The sequence below is a fragment of the Ixodes scapularis genome, unplaced genomic scaffold (assembly GCF_016920785.2).
Source record: "Ixodes scapularis isolate PalLabHiFi unplaced genomic scaffold, ASM1692078v2 PGA_scaffold1__304_contigs__length_218370807, whole genome shotgun sequence".
In the NCBI taxonomy this organism is placed as follows: Eukaryota; Metazoa; Arthropoda; class Arachnida; order Ixodida; family Ixodidae; genus Ixodes; species Ixodes scapularis.
In genome coordinates this window covers 6,791,117-6,815,397 of record NW_024609846.1, presented here as the reverse complement: position 1 = coordinate 6,815,397, position 24,281 = coordinate 6,791,117, and the positions used below count along the sequence as shown (strand labels likewise).

The 24,281-nt window shown below is 43.6% G+C and overlaps 1 protein-coding gene across 1 annotated transcript; it reads left to right on the top strand.

Moving 5' to 3' along the window:
* The first annotated feature begins 8,469 nt into the window (after positions 1–8,469).
* Positions 8,470–18,701, top strand: LOC121836009 (glutamate receptor U1-like). Its single transcript, XM_042290615.1, has 6 exons — positions 8,470–8,507; positions 9,663–9,778; positions 10,777–10,867; positions 17,278–17,439; positions 18,282–18,426; positions 18,649–18,701. The coding sequence occupies exons 2-6, from the start codon at positions 9,717–9,719 to the stop codon at positions 18,699–18,701; spliced, it is 513 nt and encodes a 170-aa protein (XP_042146549.1). The 5' UTR covers positions 8,470–8,507; positions 9,663–9,716.
* The last annotated feature ends 5,580 nt before the right edge of the window (positions 18,702–24,281 follow it).

The following is a 24,281-nucleotide window of genomic DNA, read 5'->3' as shown; positions in this document are numbered from 1 at the left end:
CAAAATGTACGATAAATATGTCACCAGGAGCTATCTGTCTTAATCATAGATTGTTTTAAGTTAGAAGGCCTCTAGAGTAAAGAACCCGAGCTTCTATATTTTGGCGCTCTCGTCCTTACTTTCATGGCGCTAATTTTTTATTACGTGTAGAATTTCGAATGGAAATAAAATACACCGCTTGTTACTCTTGAGTGTTTCTCTGTTTTTAGTACAACCTTCCTCGTCACTACGCGCCTACTATCATTTGTGTGTAGGACTGCCGTGAATCCTAAGGTACCGTATTAGTTTTCGTAGGACCCCAAAAGTTATAATATGTATTGAACATTAAACATAATAATACTCTATTGTTATGCGAAGAAGAATTTATATGATCTCGTCGAGGAACAATAACGTTTGCTGCGTTATAGATATTGTTAAATAGCAAGTGCATGCCAAAGTTTTTTTTTATTAAACAGTGTATTTAGACCACATTGTTGAAATATCATTCTCTAATTTAATAATATAGATGAACAAGATTTGACTCATCCTAATTACTAAGACGAATTGTCCTTCATTATACGGTATATTCTCTTATTATATTTAGTGAAATTAAAGATGCTACGATAACGTTGCATTTCCAAATTATCAACATGTTACTTGAGCCGCCGCCACGCCTGCTTGAATATGTGTTCTTTGATAATGGATGGAGCCTGTCGTTGCTCAAAGATATTACCGTGCACATGAGCGGTGTAGTTCCGTTTACCAAAGATATTACCGTACATAGGCAGGGCAGATATAAAAGTACGCATATTTCTCTAATGTTTTTGCTTCACGTTAGGAGTGCCCTCATTAATTCATGCTTTAAAAGACAGAAAAGCATAACCCGCCCTGTTTTTTTAAAGAGTTGTTACATAAATATGCAAGATACAGTTGTATAAGCACAAACACATCATAAAAAGGGCTGGTACAAAGGCGTCAATGTTTAGGCTACCATGAAAATATATACCCGTTTTTAAATGGGATCTAATCAGGATAACATTCAGATATCAGCGGTACTCAACATAGAGAGTCGATCCTGCTCGAAGATGTTTCGATTATTAATATAGATGTCAATTTCTGAAAATGAAGTTGATATAAAGTAAATGTCTTGAGACGTCACAAAACGCACCAATATATTTGGAGTTTGAAAACGTTTATGAGAATTAAATAAATATTACCCTCAGATAAAATAAAAAAAGCAGCGACACACATCTTCCACCGGCATCCTTTATTTTTATTTCAGGATTTTTTTTTATTTCTTTGTCAAGAAATATTCTATCGATACAACATCTGTCACTGAAAACCAAAAACACGCGAGGCTTTCGACATCTGTGGGGCGCATGTTCTCAAGTTTCAGGTGTGTGACGAAAAATGGAACAATAAGCGCTAGCTACGGACTGCATTTTTTCTGCCCTGAGTAACGCACTAGGAGCTCCCGCATAGTGCGAGGTTTATATGCGGCGCAGTTATGCAAAAATAAATGTCCATTGGTGGATCCTTAGGGAATTAGTTAGCACGGCCTTTGTGAAAAGTTAACGATGACCCCATCTCTTTTCTATTCTGGCTTTCTCTTTGGCTTCCTGTATTTTTTGCTGTTTCTTTTTGGCTTCGTTACGGGGCCAGTGTTAGCGTCTCTCAAAGAGGTACGTGTATGGCGTTTCCCAAGGGTCATGCTAACGTATTCCCTAAGGATTCACCAAGGAGTCTTCCTTGAATATATATATATTTTTTTTTTTGGCGACGCGAGCTCGGCGAGCTCTTTTCGCCTCAGCGTCTGTCGCACGCAGATCCGTGTCGGCCTGGCGCTCCTAGCGCCTCATTTCGGCCAGCCGAGCTAGGCGCTGCTTTGGCTCCTCTGTCTCGTTCGCCTGCAAGTTCAGACGAACCCCAGCATCAGCGCGCGCATCGGATTCCACCCCGTGACGTCAACTCCCTCTCGCCTTTGTCTTACCAAGACGCGCATCCTCCCTACACGGCACGCGTCCGTTTCCACCGTCTTATCCGCAGACGGACGGCATCAGCTTTTTCCTCTTATTCGGGTACCAATGCGGACGCGTTAATAACTCAACATTTGTTTTCTTTTTTTTACCAGAACACGTTAGCCTTTGTATATCACATCCTTCAAATTTACATTTAGTGCAATTGAAAATTAAAGAAATCAAATTGCCGGGCAATAGAGCGATCTCACCAAGCGTTCCAGGCATGCGTAACGCCGCCATAACTGTAGTTCCTAGGAGGCAGACGCCAGTTCACGAGACAGCTCATGCCGTCTCGTCAAGCAGGGTTGTCGCGCGCGCAGAAAGACTACAGCTCCCACGATGCATGTCGGCAGCGGTGGCGTACTCAAACTAGCAGTGGGATCGGTCTATTGTGTTGGATACGTGAAATGTTCTAGCATCTCAAACGCTAGTAACCTCAATGCGTTTCTTCTCGCGCTGAGCCTCCCAGTCGCTCCCCTTCTCTCCGCCCCATTGACTCATCGACTCATTCAGCCATGTACTTTACCCGTCGGGTTGGCTTCTGTCCACAGAGTATGGGAAAGGACATGCAGCGGATAAACTGGACTTATGGGCAGGTCACGTGACGACAATTTTCTCGCTAAATGTCCCATGACGTCAATTTTTTCGCTAAATTTCGCGGCGAAATTGAATTTGTGTATGGGTAAAGGGACATGAAGTCATATGGGATATCATTTTACTCCCTAAATTTAGCGGAAAAACTAAATTACGGCTGAGGTCACGTGACGACAATTTTCCTGCTAAATCTAGCGGGGAAACTGTATTTGTGAAAGAGGTCACGTGACACGAAGTGATGTGACGTCATTTTCCCCGCAAAAATTAGTGAGGAGACTGAATTGATGTTGAGAACACGTGACCTCAATTTTCCCGCTAAATCCAGCGGGCAATTGAATTGGAGCATAGATCAAGTGACCATGTAATGTGACGCAAATTTTTCTGCTATTGTGGATTATTGTCCGTTGCAACTCAAGAAGGTAGAGCGAGGGTAAGACGGGCCGGGGAGGAGGAACCAGACGGAAAGCTAAAGAGAGAAGGAGGTTTCCCCCTCTCTTCTCCAGTGCTCCGTCACTTCCTCCTTTCAGGCCCGTCTTACCCCCGCCCTATTGTGTTGCAACGAACTATAGTCACGTGCCATGAAGCCATGTGACGTAATTTTTCCCGCTAAACTTAGCGGACAAAACAACGTCACATGTTGATGTCATGTGACTTCAGAACCACGGCTTTACAAAATCCGGAGTAACTGCCCAACGAATGGATACATGATTTTGCGCAAAAAAAGACGGACACAAGAGAGAGAAACAACGTTCACCAACTCGCCCAACAACGAACTATTTTACCCAACGAATGCTTCTTCAAATTATTCTAATTGCTTTTCTAGTTTATGGGTGTGTTCAGATAAGGGCGGTCATGATGGTGTCAAGTCTATTTTTGTTTTCTATTAAATTTTCATATAAGGTAGCGAAACCTATCCACACAACGGGACATACTTTACTTTTTCAGGATACTTGCTTGTATTTGTGGGAAAAATCGCATTCAAGGAGAGGTTGAAAAAACAATTTTCCCAAATCCGCGTTGGCGCAAAATTGACGGCCGGAGGAATTAAAAATGCAACTTTCTACATCGACAAATATTTTGCGTTTAATGTACGCATACTTTTCTGCGAGAATAACTTATAGTTCATTTATAATAGCATATATATCAAGCGAAATAAAATGCTAAACTTGGCTTCTGGAGGAAAGCTTACACAATGAAGCATTTTTCGACGAATATTTAAGATGCTTTAAATTTATATTCTGAAGCTTAACGTTTTGTGTCGAGTGTTTCATGGTTTGCAAACTTTCAACAAATTAATAAGCGTTCTACTGTTGAAAGTGTTTTCTGCACTGCACCCGGAAATCTCGTATAATTCGAAAAAGTCAAAAGTGTGTGATATTTGTGTGGCAATTGAAACAAAAAGATCGTTTTCGATATGTTTTTAATTTTTACCCGATGGGCCCTAGATGCCAAGTAATTACAAATCTGCAAAAACATGTCGCACTATTTTGTTTAAAAACAATTTGTAACCAGGTTGCGGTCGCATAAATTACCGCTGGGGCGTTTCTGTCTTAACGATTAGTGGTCCACGATCGACGCATACCACAGTATCCGTACTTGGTCATATCAATGTCCAAAGACCGTGAAGCCCACTCAAAGTGAGAAGTGAACTTGTTTTCATCGGTGATGTGGCTGATATTGCCAATGAATTCTTAATTTTACGGCGCGTCCGCTGCTTATTAGGGTGTTATGCTTCGCCGGTTAGATGTTCATCATGCTACCATTTCAATTTAGTTCTTTAATATTAGTACCTGGCTGACAAAATAATTGTATTCATATTTCTGGGCACCGCACGAAAGCTTGCTGACGAAATATTTCGATTAATTTCTCTAGGCATCGCTTGGAACGAGCCACATTGCGGAAACTTCTGCCCCGACCGATGGCGGGCGTGACTAGGGCGGAACGATAACAGGTTATGTCTCGAAAAACAATGGGGAATGAGTGGAAATCAAGGTTAAGTTAGAAGGCATTTCTTCTAACTCAATGCTTCCCCAGCACCAGGTCGGTGCTCGGGAAGCCTTCCCAAATGTGCGTGTGCGCGTGCGCGTGCGTGTTCGCACGCGCACGGACACGGGCACGCGCACACGCACACACACACACATATGCACACACACACACGCAAGCACACACACACACACACACACACACTTGCGAAGGCTTCCCCAGCACCGACCTGGCCCGCCACCGTCGCTTTTCCCAGGTTTAAGGATATTGCTAGGATAAATCCTAGCGATGTCTGCTAGCAATTGTTTAAGGACATTGCTAGGATAAATCCTAGCAATGTCTCTAAACCATTCCACGCGGAGAGAGAAGATAACGGCTTTTTCTGCAATGGGAACGTGATCCGAAAAATGTAATATATGTGCAGCAGAAATGAGCACCACGTTTCACTTTCCTGCTATCCCGGCGAAAATCGAAGCGAGGCTAATTGTATCTGAGCTTTGTAGTTTGCCGCGACCTTCCCATTGTTCCTGGTGATAGGCTATCTGCCGAAGGCCTTGGAATCGTCACCCTTAAAATTGCATGGGTTTGGAGTTGACGGAGCGAGCCGATTGAATTCTCGCGGAGTTGAAGATGGGCTTTTGTTGCCTAAGTTCAATCGGCACTCTCCGCGAAGTAACGGCTCAAACTGCATGCTCGGCGAATTTAGAGCCAAAGTTGTACAGAAATGCGAAGACACAGGTTTCTCTTACAGTGTTCTGAAGAAGAATATTACGGGGTAAGCATACAATACAGATTAACTGATAACGACTCTTGCAATAGTCTGGTTTGGATAGCTTGGGTTTTTGCGCATTTGTTCGACGGGAAAGACGTTGCCTTAACGGTTAGCGAGCGGGAAAAACGGATGATATTGGGTTCAGAGATGGCAGTAATGACATTACTGTAACGAAATTACAGTAGGTTAATTAGTTTTTGTGGTAACGAGTAACGACATGAATTAGTTTTCTAGGCTGGTAATTTATTCATGTGATGAATTACTTCCAGGCAGTAATTTGAAGAAAATAACTCATTACTTTTGAAATAACTTTTGTCCCAAATAAAGTAGTTCGTTTGCAACCTGAAAAAAAGAAATATATTTTGAATGAGGAAATGTTGTGAGCGAGATATCAGAGCAAATAAACGACGGCTGCCTGAGCCCAAAGCCTCGTACAAAGAACTCGACAGAGGGACAAAAACTGGTTGGAAAGGCGAAGAAGAAAAGCTTTCGTGCAAAGACATCGCTGGTATGTCACGGCTCACGAGCACAAGGCAAGACAGGTTCACAGCGTCACGTCATCATGGCGGTACTATACTTCGTTCATTCCTAAGCTGACAGTGCATTGGCAGCTAATAGCTCTCCAAAACTAATCAACCGCCCTCATTTGATCACCTGACCCGTGCCTTTCTCTGCGCGTAGGCTCGAACGAGAACGTTGTTACGTGGCGAAAAGCAGACGTGTGACTGTTTTAACGAGCACGTAGCTTGCCGCGCACTTTCAGCTTAGAGATGAACGGCTTATAGGCTACAATGCGAAGGGAACATCACCAGTGAGGTCAACATATTTTAAAAGTTGAGAGGACGGGATTAACAGATCCCCAGCCTTCTTGCTCCTTCACCAAGCGAGGTCGAACCGTAAGCTTTGACAATTGCGAACAAGCGACTGGAATAAATCGTATCATTGTCCTTGTTAAGTAAAGGTGCTTTTTATAGTTGGCAAAGACCAGAATAGAGCAAAGCAGGTGCCGCTTGCTGTATATCTCCCTGCCTTTCCCTGGGAAGATTATTCGGGAATAAGCCTACGAGCAGACATTGCCACCCGTCAGTTGAGAAAGTACACATGTTAGGAATCTCGCGTTATCCCTTTCTTTAACTGGCGACACTTCTGCCTAGCAAATATCAAACACCCCTTGTGTTACAACGCGCAATAACTTATGCTTTTCGGGTATTTTGGAAAAATGCGGCTTGAGAGGAATATCCGGAAATACATCACTAGTACGCTTAGGAGAATGTGATTAGATGTAGATTCCGCCAGATGGGAGGGGAACCGCAAAGCAGGAAAAAAGTCTCACTTGACGACTCCTTGTGAGAACGAGTTCACATGGTCCCACTTAACATACTTACACGGAATAGAACTTTTTTTCTAAATCAGGCGAAGGAAAACACATCACCCTTTAACTACGGACCTTCACCGTGGAATGTAGAGCGAAAGCGGTTAGACGATTGTCCGACACATCTAAAGAAAAAGCAATTTATCATATTTAACAGTTACGTCCTGTGCGCCAGCTAAACGACTGTGCAGTATGGTTCACTTTGAATCGCATAAGGCTTTTGCGGTGTAAGCAGAAAGATCTGAGTTTTTGTACATATACTGTAAATAAAATTAACACGAATTACAGCCCCAAGATATTGCAAAGCAATCTCAATGTAATTTGAATGTTTTTGAATAGTAATTGTAGTGTAATGTAATTACTTCCAATGGGCCGTAATTTATAACCTAATTTATTTACATTTCCGCAGTTTCCAAAAAAAATAATTAGTGATGATATTCTATTTTTGAAAGTAATTTTGCCAAATGTGTTTGAGTTTACGTCACAGGTGAGAATAAAAAAAAGTGAAACGGCCGTGGTGTTGAGCTCACGTCATTCTGGTAAGAAGAATATTGAGTTCCTTCAGATGCCTAATATATATCTCTATCATTCAATGCCTTTCTCTCGAGGTACTTAGTTGCTCGATAAAAGTAGAGAAGCCATCATTATATTCTTTTTTATCAATTGTCTCGCAATCGAAAGTCAACGCTATTGCGGTCATACACGTGGCTGAAGCCTGTACGGTCTAAAGCAGCCGGTGCATAAATTATGAGTTTGGTTGACCGTCTCCCGATCAGCTTTCTTAGGAATACGTCATTTTATCGAACAAACCGCAAGGAAACGGAAACGTTTCTGAGTTAGGTTCGCACATTCATTCCTCGTGATGAACCGCAGCGGTAAGTAACATCTCCCCATCGCTTTTCTTCTTGTGGGTCAAATAAAACTGAGCTGAATTTAATATTGCCATTGAGCTTTGAACCCCGCTTAAAAGTGTACACGCGAAGGTCGCGTGTATACTTTTAGGTAGACTTATTTCAAATTCATAGACTGGCATGAACTCTGACTTCAATCAGTAGCTTAATCATCATTGATAACAAACGGCATAATTGAAATGGTGCCACCTAACAGAATTCGCAAGGAAGGCGCGAAACAGCAGTGGAAAGATAAATTATGTTGAAGTTCAGCGAATGACGCAGCTGCCAACGTCGTACATACTTAACCGATAAAGGTAGTCGACGGCATTGTCTAAAACTTGGTCACTTTGTTCGCCTGTATATGGTTTTATATGTACGTTAACGTGCAACTATCTGATTGCCAACGTTAGTGATGTAAGCACAATTACCGATTTAGCTTCCTTTCATATCTGGTGTTTTAGTACCGGGACCCTAAAGCGTAGAAAACGATTTGCCATATCTAAACGTAAAACTCGTTGAGATATAATCGTTCATTATTAATAGAAATATTACAAAATTAGACTAATTTACCACAGATTTGGTCGGGTCCCTAAAAAACATAAATTTAAGAAATAATTGATATAACTTACTTGTTTGTTTTACTTGTGGGCTGTATTAAGGACTACTTCACGTTCCATTCAGTGACTACAGTGTGTACGGTTGTAGAATTATTAATTGCCTTAGAGCAAATTCTGTTAGTATAGCAACTACCATAATATACTTTTTCCTAACGTGCACTTTTTCTTGTAGAATGCCTAAAGTTGTAATTTCAAAACCGCTATTTTTTGTTTCTCTGCCATGCTGCCACCCAAGAGAAATCATTTTCTTTAACGCACGTCAGAGTCTCTGCACTCAATGTAAGTAGCCTCCAAAAATTTGTTGTAAAAAATTATATGAGTCATACTGTTAATTCTCACTTTCTTAGAATGATAATTGTTTGAAATGAGCTATTTGTTCTAGAAACCTCCCCAATAAGTTATGTATTTATTGGTATATTGTAATGTAGGTGCATGTGACCCTAATCCTTGATGTTTGTGTTCTAGACAAATGGCGTAAACATTTCAGAAACTTTATGTTAGTATAACCCGTACGTTGGTGTGACTCTTATGTAAACATTATACATTGTTTTACACGTTTAGTGATGCGAGACTCCCGTACTTTTTGGAGTTATTCTTTGTTTAGGTTTTTTTTTTTTTTAGCAATCCAATTCGAACGTGGCATATTATTTTGCCAGTCCGTGAAAAACGGTTACACTTTACAGTTGCATTTCGCGAACTGTAAAATGAAACAAACCAATCACAGACTTAAAGCTTTAAATACACTTGCACATATTATAAAACAAAGCGTAAGCACTTACTGAAAAAAATGAAAGCCGTTTACAACTCCCTGTAACGCCGAATTAGAGCGCAGCTCTTGAGGAGGAGGATGAAAGGGTACTGAGGGAGGGTATACCCCTACTCCCTCCTCCTCACCTCGTCATCCTGCCTGCTAATCCGCCAGGGGGCCACGTGGCCTCAGGGGGACCACGTGGCCCTCGTGAGGTCATATGACCCCCCCCCCCCTCCTGAGGTCATATGACCCCCCCCCTGAGGTCACGTGACCCCCTGAGGTAACGTGACCTCACAGTTACGCCGACGCCGACGGCGACGGCGACGCCGCTCAAGCCGGAAACAGGCGCCTAAGAGCTGCACTCTAAAATAAAGCAAGCAGGTACTTTCACAGGACACAACTGTTTTTTGTGTTGATGACACCCTAAAAGTGTAGCTCAGGCGCAAGCTACTAAAAGCTTAAAGGTCTCAACCAAAACGCGGGAGCCTAATTGACGGTCAGTAGCAAAAGTAATTATTGCTTCCCTCCGCGCCTGACATCGACACCACATGCGAATTCTGAATCTCACCACTAGAACACGAGAACACGAGCGGTGGCTTTACCGTAGGTGTGGACTTATCTTTTCATTAAATAAACAAGTTGGTGAGGTAATAGTCTGGTTCTGTTGTTTCAATATATGACAGTGGCCTCCATGGGTGCGGCTCAGACTCTCGAAAAACGAAGATGGCAGCCTGGACATGAACATGACAGGACCGATGTCGAACCTCCTGGAGACACTCTCTGATGGCATGGGCTTCACGTGCGTACACAAAAACATGTAAAAAAAAGTTAGAACTGAGACAGCCTGAAGCAAGTTCTAAATGTGCCCCCCCCCCCCCCCCCCCCCCCATCATCCAAAAAAAAGATGCCCCCATCTCAAGAAGCCAAAAATATTCAGACGAGCTAGTTATGAAAAGTAAAAATCTAAACCCTGAGACACATATAAGTAAAATAACAAACAAGAGGGGATTTTTTATGGTCCCATCCGTTAATTCATCTCTACATGTATCAGAATTTAGATTATGAAAAAAAAAACAAAAAAAACTGAGTGCGCAGGCGAGCTGGTGTATGTTGATCTTGATGTAGAAAACCCGTTTCTTAAAATCTAAAGTTTTTTGTGTTTTTTTTTTGTACTAATTGTAGGTTGAACGAGGAATTAGTCATTTTGCGGGGAGGGGTTGAGTTCGAAGTCATATTAGTTATCATTTAGATAAAGCACGGCCGTTCCAGACTCCGGCTGGAAAGGAAGTGGATCCGTGTGTTTGTTTTGTTTGTTTTGTTCAAGGTCCTAAGCTTTCAGTTTGGGGTTGAGGTAACCGTTTACGGTTGAGGTGAAGACCAGTGTGGGTAGGAATGTATAGATAACAAAGGTTGACCTTGTGACGTCCGTGGTCGGTGGTTAGGTTGTGGGTATATAAGACGTTGAGGAAATAAACGTAGGAGCTGAGTTTGAGACGTTTGTTTCCCCTGTCGTTCTTCTTCGACACCGTTTCCCTGCTTTTAGCACAGTCTAAGGTTTTCTGCATCATGATTTAGATTATTATGCCCACATATTTCAGTAGTTTTACAAAACAAGCTTAGAATGAGTCTCGATTTCTTCTTGCTTTGCCACCAAGGTTAACCTGTAAAGGGTCAGCGCCATTCTAGCTACCCTCCGAAATATGCCGGCCTCATCTAATTTTGCCGGCCTAGACAGCTTTTTAGTTTGCCAATTTGTAAGTGGGCCCCTGGCGTTGAAGCATTTTTCCTATCATACAGGTACTCCGTCTCCTCGCCGGAAGACAGCCAATGGGGCATAGCATTGCCAGGGGGAAATTGGACAGGAATGGTCGGCATGCTTCATCAAAACGTACGTAGGGTTTCGCAGTCGTAATCAAATCTATAATCGTCGCCCATTGCAATGTTGCACAATAAATTATAAATATATTCTCTACTTAAGAAATATCTGGTCAATCAGACCGGCACCTACAAAAAAATGAGCAGCGCACGGAATATTTCTGCGCAGCATCTCTGGGCCCTGCTGAAAAAGTTACATCTGAGCAACTGAACTTGATGAAGAGTGTCTGTATTCGACTTCCTGCAACACTCTGCTTGGATCCGAGTGCTGTTTTTGCACTTTAAAATATTCAGACGTTATTTGTGTTTTTAGACACGTAGATAACACATGGAAGGGATGAAGTTTTGAGCCGTCCCCACACATTTATCGACCCTATTAATCCCACATTATCCACAATGCTATTGAAACAATTGAAGGAAGAACTGTACGACCTATGATATAGAAGACTGACCCTGTACTAAGGTTGAAAGCTGGGCTAGATGGTGATCGTTGTACATAATGGAATAAAACAGCGCGAAGATAGAAATAGGAAGAGACACACCAGACAGGACAGAGCGCTGACTCGCAACTACGGCTTCTTTACTCAACGAAAAAGAGAAAGACAAAGAGAAGGAAAAAAGATAAAAATATACAGGAAAAGAAGAAGAAAAAATGAAAAAAAAGAAGAAAAAAGACATTACTGTACGCAATCACAAGCGCACCTTTCACCCATGGTAGCTGACTACGGCACGTGCTGGACCCTCATTGTCAACTTCAGGAATTCCAGCTCCTTGCCTGACAACGCCACTGATGCTGCGCTGATACACTTTTTTCCTCTACTCTTGATGTGGAAGGCCTCCAGCACCTCGCGTGTCACTTTGTCCCTGTGTCGTCCCAAGATGGTGGTGGCACTAAAAAACGGCTCGCACAGGCACTCTTTACAGTGAACCCATAGGTGTCCTCCCACTGTCGCTCCGAGGGAGTACCTGTGCTTGCGGAGCCTTTCATTCAGGCACCGTCCCGTTTGTCCCACGTAGGTGGAGCCGCACGAGGGGAGGATACTGTAGACTACTCCCGTGGCACATGGGACGAACGGCCTGGCGTGCTTCTTGCTACAATTGTTTCTGGCGATTCCCTCTGCCTTCGCATGAACTCTGGGGCGGATCTGGCTCATTTTTTCTGGTGCGGAGAAAACCACTGGGATTCCATATCTTTTTCCAACATTTTTTTTAAATTGTGAGAGATCCTGTGTAAGTACGGGATAACTACAGGTCGCTTGCGTTCCACACCCCGTTGTGTAGACTGGCTACCCTTTACTTTCTTCAGCTGTTTGCTTGCGACGTCTGAAAGTAGTGTCGTCGGATTGCCAGCTTTCCTCAGTCTTTCTGTCTGTATCCTAAAGCTCTCCCCCAGAGTGTGGAGGCAAGATTTTTTGAGCGCTGAGCTCAGACAAGATGTAACGATGCCCCTCTTCATAACCTTCGAGTGGGCCGACCTCCAGTTGAGGATGCCTTTCTTGGATCGTGGACGATAGGTCCAGCAGACACGCGAGTCTCCTATGCGCAGGGAAAGGTCCAGGTACTGGAGTACTCCTTCTTTTGGGACCTCAAAGGTAAACCTAAGGCCTCCCCCACACTTCTGGAATACCGCCACCACTGTGTCAACCAACGCTTCCAATGTTCCAGATCTTCTGAAATTCGAGAAGTGTGGGTATTCGAGAAGTGTGGGGGAGGCCTTAGGTTTACCTTTGAGGTCCCAAAAGAAGGAGTACTCCAGTACCTAGACCTTTCCCTGCGCATAGGAGACTCGCGTGTCTGCTGGACCTATCGTCCACGATCCAAGAAAGGCATCCTCGACTGGAGGTCGGCCCACTCGAAGGTTGTGAAGAGGGGCATTGTTACATCTTGTCTGAGCTCAGCGCTCAAAAAATCTTGCTTCCACACTCTGGGGGAGAGCTTTAGGATACAGACAGAAAGACTGAGGAAAGCTGGCTATCCGACGACACTACTTTCAGACGTCGCAAGCAAACTGCTGAAGAAAGTAAAGGGTAGCCAGTCTACACAACGGGATGTGGAACGCAAGAGACCTGTAGTTATCCCGTACTTACACAGGATCTCTCACAATTTAAAAAATGTTGGAAAAAGATATGGAATCCCAGTGGTTTTCCCCGCACCAGAAAAAATGAGCCAGATCTGCCCCAGAGTTCATGCGAAGGCAGAGGGAATCGCCAGAAACAAGTGTAGCAAGAAGCACGCCAGGCCGTTCGTCCCATGTGCCACGGGAGTAGTCTACAGTATCCCCCTCTCGTGCGGCTCCACCTACGTGGGACAAACGGGACGGTGCCTGAATGAAAGGCTCCGCGAGCACAGGTACTCCCTCGGAGCGACAGTGGGAGGACACCTATCGGTTCACTGTAAAGAGTGCCTGTGCGAGCCGTTTTTTAGTGCCACCACCATCTTGGGACGACACAGGGACAAAGTGACACGCGAGGTGCTGGAGGCATTCCACATCCAGAGTAGAGGAAAAAAGTGTATCAGCGCAGCATCAGTGGCGTTGTCAGGCAAGGAGCTGGAATTCCTGAAGTTGACAATGAGGGTCCAGCACGTGCCGTAGTCAGCTACCATGGGTGAAAGGTGCGCGTGTGATTGCGTACAGTAATGTCTTTTTTCTTCTTTTTTTCTTCATTTTTTCTTCTTCTTTTCCTGTATATTTTTATCGTTTTGCCTTCTCTTTGTCTTTCTCTTTTTCGCTAAGTAAAGAAGCCGTAGTTGCGAGTCAGCGCTCTGTCCTGTCGGGTGTGTCTCTTCCTATTTCTATCTTCGCGCTGTTTTATTCCATTATGTAAGACTGACCCTAAACAACTCTAGTCGTATGTCAGCAGGGGCACCTCTTCAGAGTTGCTTGATAGCCCTAAGGCCTTTTTGGGGCCGTGTGTAGAATAATTTTTGAGGAATTGTGATATACTTCAGAGGCGATTCGACTCATGGTGAAGTTTAGCACTCTCAAAATACGTGCGCGTTGACGTTTGCTATAAAATCAAGCTGTGCTTGCACTACAGCGAGCCTTGTGCATCAAGCGCTAAATGTACTGTGGGATCTAAAAATTAGAGCGACAAAATATAGATGAAGAAAAACGTTTGACAAAATCTGTCTTTTTTACTTAGAGTTAGTAGAAGTCTGCAGCCCGACTCGCCTCAACAAAACTTGGAAACCCGAAGGAGGAGGAAATTACAGTTTTTCAAACTAGACGTCGCTCGTATTCGCTTTAATTTTTTCTGTCCTGTTATTTTTCACTAGGTACATTTTTCTCACTATAAGCATATACTGGTGAAGCCGGAACTGGTGGTTTATGTTCATAGAAGGGCTGATCAGGCTTAAAGTTCAGGATCTCGAGTTTTATTCACCTCACGGTCGCAAGGACTTCGATCTATAGAATTATGAAAGGCAAAACGAAATATTACCTAATTTTAGACTTGCATGGTAACAGAGCGAAATCCCAGCTATATTTCAGATAACTACTTACGTAAGTCGTCAAAGTTCTTGACATACGATCCCTCCGTAGTTTCTGAGGTAGAATCAGAAATACATTAACAGTGTGGTTCACGGCCCTGTAAGAGCTACACCTTGTCCATCAGAGGCTGAGGAGTCAACGCGAAAAAGACCTGTCTATAGAGGTACATTGCGAGATAGTTCTAACGCAAAAACAGCATTGAGGTTCTTGCAGTTTACTTCGAAAAATACATTGGTGGGCAGAACATTTGATCGCTTAGTTAAGAGCCCCATAGGAGCTGAAAACCAAAGAAGTAGTTGAGATGACAGCTTTTGAATTATGAGAAAAAACAAAACAAATGACCGGCAATCGATGGTTCGCTCTAACAATGTCAAACTGTGTATATCTGGCTTCTCAGAAAATGAAGCGTTTATATATATTCGAATATATTACCACTTATATTGCGATTAGTTTTAATTAGACAATAGGGAACCTAATGTCCAACCCATTAAAATTTACAGACACAGATATTAAAGTCAAGCACAGTGTTTTGTGCATTATTAAAACCGGCCAATTTAGGCATGCTACCTTCTTTTTATAGCGGGATTCGGTAATAAGCTGCTTTCTAATTAAAAGCAGACATTAATTGTTGTGCTTTGAAGAGCTAAGTACTCATTGTAATCATCTTTTTTTTAAATTTACCACGAGCATTATGCATATATCTTAGTTTTACATCGGCAAACACTAAACCAGATCAGCAAAATGTATGTATTAAGCTGAGTAGATGCGGATGGTTGAGCTAGTTGGTTTCTTAATCACGATAACGAAAGGTGATAATGTTAGGTCAAGAAATCTTTGCAAGATCGTACGCGTGCGAAATTGACACTGCTCATAGCGATAAGGGCCAAGTATTGCACGCTTTATACTAAGTTCGTCAGCAACCGACTACACCACCCAATGACGTCAATCAAATAGTGCCAGAAATGCATCGTCATGAGTCTTGTTGTTGTTTTCGGCTAATTCTGTTACGCACAGAAGAAAGCGCAGCATAATGGCGCCTTCACTGTTCGTGATTGGTTAAGTCGGGTATAGCAAACGAATAATAACAGAGAGTCTTAGCCAGGGTGTAAGATAGACCGGTGGGGAAACGGGAGCCAAATGAGCGACTGGATTGTGTACCCCTCGGCCTTTTCTTTTTCTGTGGCGCCATCTATGTGGAACACCGCGAACCCTCACTCCGGGTGGACGACCGGTGGCGACCGGCTAAACTGACGGAGGTGGTTTCTCGTAGATTTTCAATGGAGGACTGTCGTGCTCTCGGCCTATTTTGCGCACTCTTCCATAGAGTTCCACGTAAATCCGATTACGATTTTTTTCCTCTCGCCGCAGCGCCATCTGTCGCAAATTGGGGGTACCCGCAAGCAGACGAGTACACAATCCGGTCACGGTGCTGCGGTAGGCTTCTATGGGCCGTTTTCCCACCTGTCTATCTTACACCCTGTTCTTAGGGAACCGTTTTTGCACCTCCGATATTTTACGATGGGCCCTCAGCTACAAACTCCGCATGAGCTACCGCACGATATTCTCACGTGCGCAGTTCGTTCCGGAGGTCCCATCGTACCGTATCGGGTGTGCAAAAACGGCTCCCTAAAACTCTCTAATGATGAGCGCCATGGAGATGCACTTCGCCTTAAGAACCTATTACATCGAATTGTACCGCCGTATGCGGCCAGACTTAAAAAAGCTGTGCAACGATTTTAAAGCTTGAAGAATTTGCATCTTCTACCTTTGCCATTGTTTATCTTCTCGAAATGGGCAGAAAACACATCTCCTTCCTTCGAAATCTTGCGATTTCGCCACATACTTGCGAGGCAAAAATTAGAATATTTCCCGACCTGCAGCCCCGAGCGGCGGCCATGAGAACCACGCGACGTGACGTCAAAGGGGGACTTGTAGAAAGATAGCAAGTTGTGTAAATACCTGCTCGATAAAAGGTAATTTTTCTATAAATGTTGTCGTTGCAACCGAGATATAAATGTGTCTAAAACCTCGTATGATTGACAAAAATTTTATTATAGGCTGTTTTAATGCCGTCATCTATCCGAGGTCAACAAAACCGTCAGCTCTATTTGCTACCGCGAACAGCCGCCAGAAGCCGTAGGGGGACGGGGGCAGAGCTGAACGGGGATGGTCGTACGCGGACGAGCACGTTGGCACTTTCCTTCTTTCGCCATGTTGATCGCGCTGCGCAAGCACGTGGTCACGTGGTCGCGAGCGGGTGAGTTCTCCCTGTTCACTGATGGCTCTAGAAAGAAAGAGCTTCAGCGGAACCCCGCGCGTCCTCCTTTGACGTCACACCTAACGTGACTCGGAGGATGGTGAAGGAGTTGAGAGGTTCCTAAAACCTTAATCTTTGTCAATCTTTAACATAAAAACTAGGAAATGCAGGCATAAGCGGTTTTCTCTTGTTCACTTCAGAAAGGTCGATACACTAACTCCCAAATTATTTAAGCAGAACACTAAAATCGTGGCACAGCTCCTTTAATGTGAGGCGAAGTGTAGGTACTTCAAAATTTACTCATAGAGGAGATATGAGTTATAAAATAGCTAAACTAATATGTCACCCTATAGGTCACGTCTGATTGACTGTTATGGTTAACTCATTTTCAAAGTAACTTTTCTCTGCTCGCAATCCCGGCGACAATAATTACTTACAATTTTCATAGATATGATATATTATTGTCTTGATAAATGGCATTGTATCATGTGTATAAGTCCTTTTTAGAGCATAGTCAAAGAATCAGAAGTCTTCTTTTAAAATCTGTTGAAGAATGTAAAATATATCATGGCGCTTTGTAACGATCCTAGCTGCATACACGAAATTCAATTTTTAAACATATTCAGGTGTAAAAAGGGCGTTTGACACCAAGGCCGGTTGTGATGTTGTGTTTCAGCGAGCGGACATGGCCTTGGGCCCCATTGCGATGACATACGACCGAGCCCAGGTATCAGCGTTTTCATCTCAAGTTACCACAGATTACCTAACCATTCTCGCTGGTTTCCCAAACGTTGTGGAGGCCAGTGTTTTCGGGACACTCATGGCTTTTGAGTGGAAGGTTTGTGTATCTTAATCCTCTCTAGTTATGTATAGAGTCTATACTAAAATATAACGCCTTTCCCAGTGTATGAGAGGTCCGTAGTAGAAAGCACACACCCTGTCATTTCGATTTACTGCATAAAATAGTGTTATATGTAAGTTGCGGATGCATAACCCGGGTGAGATTAGATATATTTATATGCTTCATTGCGTCATTTCAAATTTATGCCCACGTGCCAGATATATAACGAAAAGTCAGCGCCGTCTGTGCTGTTTCGTTTAGAGCTGCGTTTAATGCTTGTATACAAATGGTAAAATGGTTTACGTATATTGGGATGATATATTTTAGTCCTAGTGGTGCAAAATTTGCTTTTTTTTATTTTTGTCATGTGTAAAAAACGTGTTTTATTTAACACTACCGATGCCACTTGGAATAAAAACTGATAAAGACGAGGACTGTGGAGCGACGCTACGCATTCAAAAGTTGTCTCGAAATTCCTCTCTTCCGTGTAGGTCTTTGTGCGAAAACACGCATTGGCTAAACTTAGCTACGGTGCCACGACCCATTCTTAGCGCCTTCTCTTCGGACTTCATGCGCATTAATGAAGATAATATTTGGCTCTTATAAACGAGATATTTGAATTAAACGACTTTGTTGAGACATGCATGCCTTAACAAGATTCGGATTGATGTTACGTTTGTCCTTTCAGAGTAAACCAACCTTTTGGTTAGTTTCCTTGGTAATGTTCAATACAGCGCATATAAGGGTGTTCTACAATAAACCAAAATACTGGATTTAAAAATGCCGTGGTGTGCGAGTTGCCGAAAATTTAATTTTGTTGTACTTGTTGGCATTTTCAGGTGTGGCTGGGGCTTCTTTGTTCGTTATTGCTTTGTGTCTTCACAAACTTCGTGGTTGACATTTTGATGGACGATTCTAAGACAACAGCTAAACAAAGGCTTATCGAGCACTGGTGGATATATTTTTCGGCATTGTTCTGCGAGTGTGAGTATTTCTCTCAGATGTTTCTTGAAGCGAGGCGGATGTGACACCTACTCCATTTGTGGAATAGGGTCCCTGTAAACAATTAAACCATCCCAATGTTTTGCTGCTGCGAAAGCGATATATAATGGTTAATGTAATATAATTTCGATTACCCGACAACGCGTTATATGCATTGATTCCAATGAGTATCAACGGTCATACCATAAGCAACTGAAATTTAAGTTTGCACGCAGAACTCGATGACGCAAACGCAGTTGATAAACATGGCGTTCTGAAAAATGGCGCGACAAAAGAGATAAAAATAAAATTAAACGTGTATGCAGGCCCGTAAAAACCACGACAACTTAATAGACGCCGGGCGTTGTTCTTCCCGAACTTCTTATTGCCTTTCTCAGCCTATATATTTCCGACATTAGCCGAGAAGAACGTCGATGAACGAATAACATAGCATGACCTCAATGACTCACGCTCCGCCTTTGTTAGGCTGTGAGGGACTATAATTTTTATGGTGCACGCAGGCAGAAGTAGAGTGACAAATCATAGTTTACACTTGAGCAGTTCCCTCCGAATTAACTGCAGATGAGTGTTTTGTGTGAACATTTTCTTCATCTTCTTTTGAAGGACACAGCCAAAGGAAAAAAAAAACTTTTTTTTTAAACTACCTGGATGGTAAAAGGAAGTCATAAAACAAATTGACAACGAAAAAGAAATTGCTTACAGATAAATGTACGCAAAAATATTCCAAAAGCCGGGAATCATAATGATAAAAAAAACTGCTCCGACTTTACTCAACAAGATTAACAATTTAATCAAACGTTTCGTCTCCCATCCGGGAAACATCGTCAGTGAAACCTACATGCAGGAATGGGGATACGGCCCATTCGTCACATGTCGATTCGTCATAGGGCAACTGGTAACAGGCCCGTTCGTCACAGCGGAACATTCGTGATAGGGTGATTCGTCACGCTGGCAGTTCGTCACACAATGACTTCAAGATTGTTAAACTTTTTTTTTTCTATCTTGTTTTCTTAGGAAAGTTACGAAAGGGGGCCACTTAAATAAATCCGTACAAGGCCAGTGAGGTTGACTACGGGAAACAAAAGCATGTCCCAATGACCCCAAGTTAAGGCAGCATGCAGCCTTTTGCCTGCATATTGTCTTATCGGGGTCACCTTTCTTACAAAAGAACTTCGAGAACATAAAGTTCACAATAGAAAAAAACGCACCGAACGCGATTCTTTTTTTTTTTTTTTTTTTTTTTTGCCCCGTTTTAGGGTTTATTATGCAGGTTACCCTCCGATTAAAAAAATATCACTCTCGTTGTCTAAATGGAGGTAGTTACTACTAAGAGAGGTAGCGATATGCTTCTTCATGATGGACATTCCTACACTTCCATTAAGGTTTACGAAACTATGTTGTATTGGGCCTGCCGGCGAAGAGGAGTTTGTAAAACTAAAATAGTCACCAATCACGCCAAGACTCGTGTAATCTCTTATTCAGGAGACCATACGCATGCATTTGACAACACCAAGATAAACGTGCTTCGGTTCGTCATCAGATGAAGGAAAAATCTGGTATGTACCAAAATCTGTTCCTGCTCTTATATTCTCAAAACAAGGTCACTAATGTCCTTTATTCCAGTGGAAGGCCGTCTAGCACCACACCAAATACTTCTGGCTGCGGTTGCCTGTGTCAGTGACGACACTGCTTTGCAAATTCCCGCACCGCCAACACTTCGGCGCACCATCCGGAAGCAAAGGCAGCGGGCAAATTTCGAGCGTATCATCTTGCAGAGCCGACATACGATCGAATGCCCAGAGTTCAAAGCAAAGTGTATTGCAGCGCAATATCACAGTGCGCGAAATATTATGATAATGACTTTTACCTGCATGTAGACCACAGCCAAAGGAGACTCCTTTCTCCTCCACGATAGCGGAGAGGGCGGCGGCGAAAAAATCCTGATCTTTGCCACCGAGCGCAACTTGAGCTGTCTTGCTCAGGCGACTACGTGGTTCGCGGACGGGACCTTTAAAGTGACCCGGCAAAGTTCTACTAACTGTACACGGAGCATGCCACCGTCAACGGCGTGGTAAAGCCAATGGTTTGCGGCTTGCTGCCCAACAAATCTGAAGCTACCTACAAAAGGTGAGCATTCAAGAGCTCTGATAAACGTATAAAAAGAAACACTCGGTGGTCCTATTATTGGATATGTGTTCAAACACTTCAAAATATCTTCGCTCGTTTTAAGGTTTTTCGATGTCGTTCTGAGTCACATGGGGAGCCAACTGCCTTGAGGTGGCTTACACAGACTTCAAGATAGCGGCTATCAACGATACAGGGATGTTTTTTTCACTTATCCCAGTTGGGGATAGGAAGGTGTGCTCTAGTGGTCACCAGAGTCGCTACAATTCAGATGACCAGTTTGCTGTTCTGGTATGCGGCATTCTATTTATATGTCTTATTGTTGTCTTCAGGTAAGCCAATTGGTTACTTTATTTCTTGTTGATTTTCAAATGGGAATGCATCCCGCATTGGCCTTCTTGCCAATTGCCGACATTCCCGAGGCCTTCAAGGAACTTCTCGAGGTTTTCCCCACCGATGCCTCACTCGTGGCGGACTACTTCGAGGACGTGTATATCTGGAGACCCCGTCGAAACGGCTTGTCGTCGGCCACCTCCCCTCCTCTGGTTTGGTCAGTCAGAAAATCAACACTAGCAGAAAGGCCAACAAAGACGAACAACAGCATCGAAGCGTGGCTCCGAGGACTGCACGTAAGAACTGACATAATCCTCTGAGAACTTGGAGGGTTTCTGTAGTACATTTTTGCGTTTGTGGCTCAAAATTTCAGTGCGTTGCCCACTCAAAAAGCTTTCTCCAAGAGTGGGTGTGTTCTTTTTTCTTTTTATCCTTAACAGAGATGAAGCTGGCTCAAGCAGAGGGCGGTACGACATCTTCGAGGGTGTCGAAGAAGCACGACGACAGCAACCGGCGTCTTCAAATCATTGTGAGCCGCTACAATGGTCGCAATCGTCTAGAAACCCTGAGGGTGGGAGTTCGGAATATCGCTTTTTATTTTTTTTTTTTTTTCGCTCAATAAATTAGTTGTTTTCTAAGTACAACGATGACTTGTTTGGATGTTCCCTCTCTTTAGTAAAATTAAATATACCGTACTAATCTTCATTGCATGCACAGCCAGGTGAATATATGTTGGGCAAATTCAAATATCCGGTTCGCACAGTGACAAACGTTCCTAGGGACAAATTCCCCTATGACGAATGTTCCGCTGTGATGAACGGGCCTATTACCAGTTGGCCTATGACGAAAGCGCACATGACAAACGGGCCTACACCCGCAGGAATGAGGGAAAAAACTTCAACAGTCCTATTTAAGCAAGTCCGCGTACACATCGGGGAGGGGGCCGCGGTTGGAATTGCAAGCTGATGAGTCACTTCGGATGAACCATGATTCCACGAACCTGCGTGGACCCCACCTTGGTTCGCGCGCCAGAGTGGACGCATTCTCAAAGTCGAAACAGTGACCCGTAGTCCAACAATGGTCTACGAGTTCCGTCTTCGCTCTTGTCGCATGCGTGGCCTTCGCCACGTCCCTTTTGTGTTCGTTTAAGCGAGTGCAGCGCTTCCGGCCTGTCTCCCCAATGTAGGATGCGTCACAGTTTAGACACTCCACTTTATACACAACACCGCACTGGGACTCTGGGGGGGTGTCATCTTTAGGTTTAGAAATGAGGTCGCGTAGTTTACGATGGGGTTTGAAAGCAGTGCGGATATTCAAAGGTGCAAGGGCCCTGCGAATAGACTCAGAAACACCTCTCAAATAGGGTATTGTTACTTGCCCTGTCCTAATTCGTCCATTATCCTGACTTCTTCTTTGCCCCATCTGTTTGCGCGTGTTATTGTTGGACTACGGGTCACTGTTTCGACTTTGAGAATGCGTCCACTCTGGCGCGCGAACAAAGGTGGGGTCCACGCAGGTTCGTGGAATCATGGTTCATCCGAAGTGACTCATCAGCTTGCAATTCCAACCGCGGCCCCCTCCCCGATGTGTACGCGGACTTGCTTAAATAGGACTCTTGAAGTTTTTTCCCTCATTCCTGCATGTAGGTTTCACTGACGATGTTTCCCGGATGGGAGACGAAACGTTTGATTAAATTGTTAATCTTGTTGAGTAAAGTCGGAGCAGTTTTTTTGATCAGATAAATGTACGGCGCGAAACGAATTTCAGTCTGACGCCCGTGGGCGCCGCGGAAAAGTGCCGCTATTTATCACGTGAGTGGTCACTATTTATCACGTGGTGCTTTGCGCCCTTTCGGAATCTTCTTATGGCCTCTAAAAAAGTTACTTATTCATTTTCGTTTAAAGTACAAAAAAAACGAATATTAATAAGTAACTTTTGCAGCCCAATCGAAGCGCCTGAAAGGGCGCAAGCACCACGTGCTAAATCTGTGCGCCGGTCAGAAAATGACGGCGGTGGCGCGCCGGAGTGTTCTCTTCCGGTGGCGGCGGCGTGGAGAAACGCGTTGAAGCGGCGTGAACCGGTGGCGCACTACGCTCAGCGTGCGGCGGCTCACAGCTGTACCACGTGACCCGCGACGGTTCCCGCGTGCGCAAAATACGAATTTGTTTTCTGCCGTTAATATAGCTCAACATTTTTTTTTCTTCGTTGTAAATTCCTTTTATGACATTCTTTTCCCATCTAGACTGTTTAATGTTTATTTTTCCTTTTCATGGGTTCTTCTAAGCTTGTTTTTGTTTTTTGCTTTCTACATTGAATAACTTCTGGGGAGGAGGGATCTCGTCAAGCTGATTTATTCAGCTTTTTTTCCGCAACCCCCCAACATCACTCGGATGGAAAATAAAGACATTGTTAATATTATTACATAAATTCATATACTTTTATTGCCTAAAAACGTCACTTATTTAAAGTGAAAATGCGTCATACTGTTAAAAAAAATGGAAACGTTTAAAAATCTCTGCAATGCCGAATTAGTTCGCAGCTTTTGAGGTGGAGGAGGGGAGGGTACTGAGGGGAGGGTATGATCCCTTCCCCTCCTCTATTCTCCTGGTCCTCCCCCGCTACATTTAGCGGGAATATTTCCCTGCTCAATTACGTAGAAAATTTCCCGATAAATTAGGTTGAGACATTTTCCCATAACGCAACGCGCGGTTACGTCCGCTTGCATTATTTCTTTGAATAGGCACTGACACCCAAAGGTCTTATTTTTTTTTTATTATCTAAAACGATGCACGTTGTAGTCATAGACACGCAAAAAAAAAAAAAAAAAATAAACCGCATCGCGAAAAACAAATTTCCCACTCGCGCGCGCACCTTTTTATTTTTGGCGTTTTCCTCTCCCGCTTTTCGCCTCCTTGCTTCTTTTGATTCCTGACGTCAAGAATTATGAAATTTAGAAGCTTTGTAGGGGACATATTTATAACATTTTATTACGGCAATCGTAAAATATATTTAACGCAATTGTGAACGCACTGCGGTCCTTCTTCTCGAAAATACCGAGAATCGGAGCCCGTTGTGATGTCGTCTTCTGGATTTCTATCCTCCCTCGGAAAACATGGCGGCGCTCAACGCATGTAGCAGAGGGTGATCGGTGAGCCGGGGAATCGGACAAAGTGGTGTTTTTTAGGTGCCCGACGACCTCTCAGACTTCGATAAGGAAATCGTTAAACGGTCAAAACAACTGGGTTTGGTGTCTGTGTATCGTAGTTTCGGTTGTGACACTGCCGGGGCACCGTCGTCTGCTCGAAGCGATAGGCAGCACGGCGCTCACGCAGGAAACCGGTTTCCCGGTCGGTGGTTCCCGCGACACCGGCGCCCTTCCC

Excerpts from the sequence above, each read along its gene's own strand:
- LOC121836009 (XM_042290615.1), top strand. The coding sequence starts at position 9,717 with ATGAACATGACAGGACCGATGTCGAACCTCCTGGAGACACTCTCTGAT. Across the intron at positions 9,779-10,776 it reads TCTGATGGCATGGGCTTCAC|GTACTCCGTCTCCTCGCCGG; the intron begins GTGCGTACACAA and ends CCTATCATACAG. Across the intron at positions 18,427-18,648 it reads TTCGGCATTGTTCTGCGAGT|TTTGCACGCAGAACTCGATG; the intron begins GTGAGTATTTCT and ends CTGAAATTTAAG.